Genomic DNA, 5,463 nt, shown 5'->3' on the forward strand with positions numbered 1-5,463 from the left:
TTTTTTTTTTTTTTTTTTTTAGATCAGGGAGTGGAGGGGGGACCCCGAGGGACAAGACGCCTAGTCTCTTTCCCTCACACTGTGCGTCCTTGTGACCCTGATGGCAACAGCCGCCTCCTTGTTCGTTGTGTTGTCAAACAACGGCGAATCCGTCGGCATTTTCGTCTTCTTTGTGCTTCGCTCAAGGAGATCCTGTTCTTCACTGTTTCTCTGCGTAGAGAGAATTTTCTCACCCATTATTTAATATACCAAATTTTACTGTTATTGTAAGTTAGAATATTATTAGATTCCTTTTTTAACTGTCCTGTACATTGCCCAAAAAAAAAGAAGTTAAATGTAAACTATTAACATGAACCACAATACCCCTCTCTGTGGCTGCCCATGTCCAACTTCATCTTCTATATATACACAAACATTCAGACACATCTGTTTTCTACAGTTTCTTCTACCTCCACCTTCTCGGGAAGATGAAAAGAAGAGAAGTGATTCCTGTTCTCAAAGTAGTAAGACATGAAAATCTACTCTTTCTGAATGTCTAATCACCTCTTATGAAATTTTCAGAAGGCCATCATCAGATTAAAGTTACATAATCAGAAGGAGAGAGCCAAGGCCCTTAGAATTGCTTTTAGCATGGCAGGTATTATTGACTTGACTTAATCTCTTAATTGCCATTGTTATATTTATATACTCATTATTTATTTTATGTTTTCATTTTTTCAACAGGGGTGGAATCTGTTAGCTTGGAGCAAGATAAGTTAGTGGCAATCGGGAATTTTGATATTATTGGGCTTGCGTGTGAGTTGAGGAGACGTTTGTCATTTGCAGAAACAGTCTCAATAGAAGAAATTAAGCGTGCAGGGGTGAATAAAACAGGTGATGAAAAGCCAAAGCAGAAAGGAATTGGCACGGATACCACATTACCAATTGGGTGGTTGAGTTCTGAGGAAAATGAAAACAAGAAAAGTCATTCCTGTTCTCCAAGTAGGCCTCCTACGCCATCATCCACATCTTCTGGAAAATCCTCTTATCCTCTGTCAACATCTGAATCCCAGGTTTCTGGAATGAAGTTAAAGAGGGTATGCTTTTTTTTTTTTTTGAAAACTTAAAGAGGGTATGCTTAAATTGATAAGACGTGAAAATTTACTCTTTTTGAATGTTCTAATCACCTCTTATGAAATTTTCAGATGGCCATCTTCAGTTTAAAGTTACATAATCAGAAGGCGATAGCCAAGGCCCTTGTAATTGCTACTTGCGTGGCAGGTATTATTGACTTGACTTAGTCTCTTAATTGCCTTTGTTATATTTATATACTCATTATTTATTTTATGTTTTCATTTTTTCAACAGGGGTGGTATCTGTTGGCTTGGAGGAAGATAAGCTAGTGGCAATTGGGGATTTTGATCTTTTTGCTCTTGCGAAGCAGTTGAGAAAAGGTTTGTCATTTGCAGACCTACTCTCAATAGAAGAAATTAAGCGTGCAGGGGTAAATAAAACAGGTGATGAAAAGCAAAAGCAGAAACGAATTGGCACGGATACCACATTACCTATGGGGTGGTTGAGTTCTGAGGAAGATGAAAACAAGAAAAGTCATTCCTGTTCTCCAAGTAGGCCTCCTATGCCATCATCCACATCTTCTGGAAAATCTTCTTATATCCTCTGTCAACATCTGAATCCCAGGCTTCTGTAGAATCTTCTTCTCATTTGTCATCATCAGAATCCCAGGTTTCTGGAATGAAGTTAAAAGAGGGTATGCTTAAATTGATAAGACATGAAAGTTTACTCTTTTTGAATGTCTAATCACCTCTTATGAAATTTTCAGAAGGCCATCATCAGATTAAAGTTACATAATCAGAAGGAGAGAGCCTAGGCCCTTAAAATTGCTTCTGGCGTGATGGGTATTATTGACTTGACTTAATCTCTTAATGAGCAAATACCAATTTTAGTCCCACGAGTATTAGCAAAATGACAATTTTGATCCACATGTTTAATTTCTACCAATTTTCATCCACGACTATTGTTTTAGTACCAATTTTCATCCACAACTATTATTTTAGTGTCAAAATTCATTGCGCCGGTCACTCATCCGTTTAAAAACGTGCCAAAATTTAAAATTTGAAGGGTATTTTCATCATTTCCAAATTAAGATATCAATTTGAGCATGAATAAAAAATGATTTAAGTCCTAAGATTGATCAGAATTCATAGCTCTCCTCCTCAAATTAAGGTAAGATGAGGAGGAAAACTGCGAATTGTAATCAATCTTAGGGCTTAAATCCATTTATTCATGCTCAAATTGGGATATTAAGTTGAAAATGACGAAAAAGCCCTTAAAAATTTTAATTACGGCACGTTTTAAACGGATGGGTGACCGGCGTGATGAATTTGTTACTAAAACAATAGTTGTGGATGAAAATTGGTACTACAACAATAGTCGTGGATGGAAATTGGTATAAATTAAATATGTGGATCAAAACTGTCATTTTACTAATATTCGTGGGACCAATATTGGTATTTGCTCATCTCTTAATTGCCATTGTTATTATATTTGTATACTCATTATTTATTTTAGAGTCATTGTCATTTTTGGTCCTACTGTTATTGGGACATTTCCAATTTTAGTCCACTTCATTAATTTTTGTCACATTGCGGCCAGTCTTATTTAGTCCTGGCCACTTTTAGTCCATCGTTAAAATTTCTGTCAAATGTCCGTCCAAAACAGAGATATTTTGGTCTTTTCATGCTCTATAGTCTCTGCCCATCTATTTCTCTTCCACTTCACGCACATTTGTTTGCCGAAGGCGCAGAGGTGGAGGCAGCGAAGGCGTTGCTTGTCGGAGTGGAGAGGGAGCATCAGGTGAAGCTGTTCATTTCTACCGGAGTTGTCACCGTGGATTGCCAAAAGCAGGTCGATCGGTCATAGCGGCTCCTCCGTGCCATCATGGAGTTCCTTATTCCCAGCTACAACTGCACCTTCGTCGAAGAAGATACCGACGACGAAAACTCTAGTCAGACCTCTGACAACTATCAACGCCGATAACAACCGGCCTACATCTCTTCCTCCTCCACCACCATCACTGGCACCCTCCTCGGCTACCGCCGCGGAAAAGTCAGCTTTTGCATCCAAACAAACTCCAAGTCCTCCGCCGACGCCGACACCGCCCACTTCTCCTCCTCGAGCTCGTCGTCTCCACCACCACCCTCGCCTGGGAACGCCTCTTCTCTCGACGCTGGTGTGGAACGTAGACTGAGAGGTGTAAGATCTACTAATATTCCTCCAGCAACCAAAGCAAAGGGTAAAGGAGATGACCAAAGCATGAAAAGACCAAAATACCCCTGCTTTGGATGACCATTTAACGAAAATTTTAACGGTGTACTAAAAGTGGCAATGACTAAATAAGACTGGCCGCAATGTGACAAAAATTAATGAAGTGAACTAAAATTGGTAATGACCCAATAACAATAGGACCAAAAATGGCAATTATTATTTTATGTTTTCATTTTTTTCAACAGGGGTGGAATCTGTTTGCTTGGAGCAAGATAAGCTAGTGGCAATCGGGCATTTTGATATTATTGATCTTGCGAAGCAGTTGACGATAGGTTCGTCATTTGCAGGAATAGTCTCAGTAGAACAAATTAAGCGTGCAGGGGTGAATAAAACAGGTGTTGAAAAGCAAAAGCAGAGAGGAATGGTCATGCATGAAATCTTCCGGTCTTTAAAGTTTGAGAATAAAGATTTTTTGATTTAGTTGCAGCAGTGCGTTGGAGATTCCTAGGAACAATTTAATAGTTAAGTGCTCAATGACTTCATCAACAAAGGTTCACCTAAAATTACTCTTGGAAGAGGAAATCGGATCCTGATCTGAGAACATCAAGCATTCCTATTTTGGTATCTGAGTGAACCCACTGATGTCAAGGAGATCTTAATAAATGTTCTTAATGTTGGTGAACTACGTGACCTCTTGCATATGATTAATAAGGTCTGTCATATTCATGGACATATAAACATATATACCACTGTACCAGGTTGGCCTTTTTTGTCCCGGAGTAAAAGAATCTGGTTTCTGGAAATCCGATGGCAATGCGGTGCAGATGCTCAAATCTCTTGGGACCTGGTTGTTTCCATTGTTGCAACAAGGAAAATTTTCAGAGCAAGAGAACTCATTTTATTTCTAAATTCAAAGTGATTATCTATTTTTCTTGAGGTCCCTAAAAGGCTTAAAACACTAAGATATTAAGCTGTGGTCAAGATCGCCTCCACTTAGGTTTAAACCTACCCCTTCCATAGAGGAGTGCAACTGGGTGCCACTAGACCACAAGGTCTTAGCAGGTTGAATTTGGTCTTTGGTCTACTGATCAATTTCTCATTCATCTATTAGGTAAAGAGTTTGAGTCCTAGAAATAACCCTTCTGAAAGGATAGTTAAGGTTGAATACATCTTTAGTATTAAGTTCGAAGAAAATATACTTCAAGTTCAATGTATGATACACAATGAAAACAACATTAAGGGTGTGTTTGGAAAGAAGGAAAATAACTTCTGGAAAATGAGTCATTTTCCAGAAAATGGTTTTATTTCTAGTGTTTGGATGCATTCGGGAAAACTGTCTTTGTGTGTTTGGTACATTTTCCGTAAAATGGGTAGAAATGTGTAATTATATATTTTTATTATTTTATTTAAAATATTAAAATATTTATAATAATATTAAAAATAATATTTATAATTTATAATAATAATAATAATAATTAAAATTAAAAAAAAATCCCGTTTCCGCCGGATTCCCGCTCTAGTTCCTCACCGAGAACCAGAGCAGTGCTCTGGTTTCCGGCTTTCTCGCCGGAAACCAAAGCACTTGGTTTCCGGCGGAAACCATACCATGGTTTCCGCCGGAAATGGTGATGTGTGTGTGTGTTGTCTACGGCGGAAAATGACTTTCGCCCAAATTTGGCGGAAGTCATTTTCCGCCAAATGGGGCTTACTTTCCCCAGTCAACGGAAATCATTTTCCGTTGACTGGGTTTTCTAGTGCTTGCCAAACAACCAAAGTCCGGAAAATAATTTTCGGAAATCATTTTTCGGGCTTCCAAACACACCCTAAATAAAACACGTAAAAGAATCTTTATACACAAAAGAATTGCAAGAAAATGAAACAGGCAGAATAAAGAGTTGAGATGAAAATCAGCAACACTTCATACACAGAGTTGTACACTTCCAGCAGTTTGTACTTTATTATTGATAACTGAATACACTGATTGTTTGAAGATTTTCAAGAAATAAATAAATAAATAAAAAATTGTCATAAAAAAAATAGCAAAGGAATAAGAACATCTGGATAATTCAACTAACCACGTAGCGCCATGATTGAGAACGGTGAGGCAAACAAGTAAGCCCTATCTGTTGAGCTAGCTTCACAAGATATTTGCGAAGTAATGCGCTTCTTACTGCACCATGAGACTTCACCAGACTTGTT

The 5,463-nt window shown here is 38.1% G+C and overlaps 1 protein-coding gene across 2 annotated transcripts; it reads left to right on the plus strand.

Moving 5' to 3' along the window:
• Window positions 1–54: 54 nt before the first annotated feature.
• On the plus strand, window positions 55–4,541 carry LOC115997552. 2 transcript variants are annotated; one of them, XM_031237132.1, is made up of 6 exons: window positions 55–637; window positions 724–1,076; window positions 1,185–1,260; window positions 1,347–1,747; window positions 1,823–1,895; window positions 3,510–4,541. In XM_031237132.1, exons 1-4 carry the CDS (start codon window positions 631–633, stop codon window positions 1,685–1,687), a joined length of 777 nt encoding a protein of 258 aa, XP_031092992.1. In that variant the 5' UTR covers window positions 55–630; the 3' UTR covers window positions 1,688–1,747; window positions 1,823–1,895; window positions 3,510–4,541. The 2 variants fall into 2 exon arrangements, with proteins under 2 accessions (XP_031092992.1, XP_031092991.1); XM_031237131.1 differs by having other exon boundaries at window positions 56–637; window positions 1,820–1,895.
• The last annotated feature ends 922 nt before the right edge of the window (window positions 4,542–5,463 follow it).

This window comes from Ipomoea triloba, chromosome 11, assembly GCF_003576645.1.
Source record: "Ipomoea triloba cultivar NCNSP0323 chromosome 11, ASM357664v1".
Classification (NCBI taxonomy): Eukaryota; Viridiplantae; Streptophyta; class Magnoliopsida; order Solanales; family Convolvulaceae; genus Ipomoea; species Ipomoea triloba.

Excerpts from the sequence above, each read along its gene's own strand:
- LOC115997552 (XM_031237132.1), top strand. Across the intron at positions 1,077-1,184 it reads CTGGAATGAAGTTAAAGAGG|ATGGCCATCTTCAGTTTAAA; the intron begins GTATGCTTTTTT and ends TGAAATTTTCAG. Across the intron at positions 1,261-1,346 it reads AATTGCTACTTGCGTGGCAG|GGGTGGTATCTGTTGGCTTG; the intron begins GTATTATTGACT and ends TTTTTTCAACAG.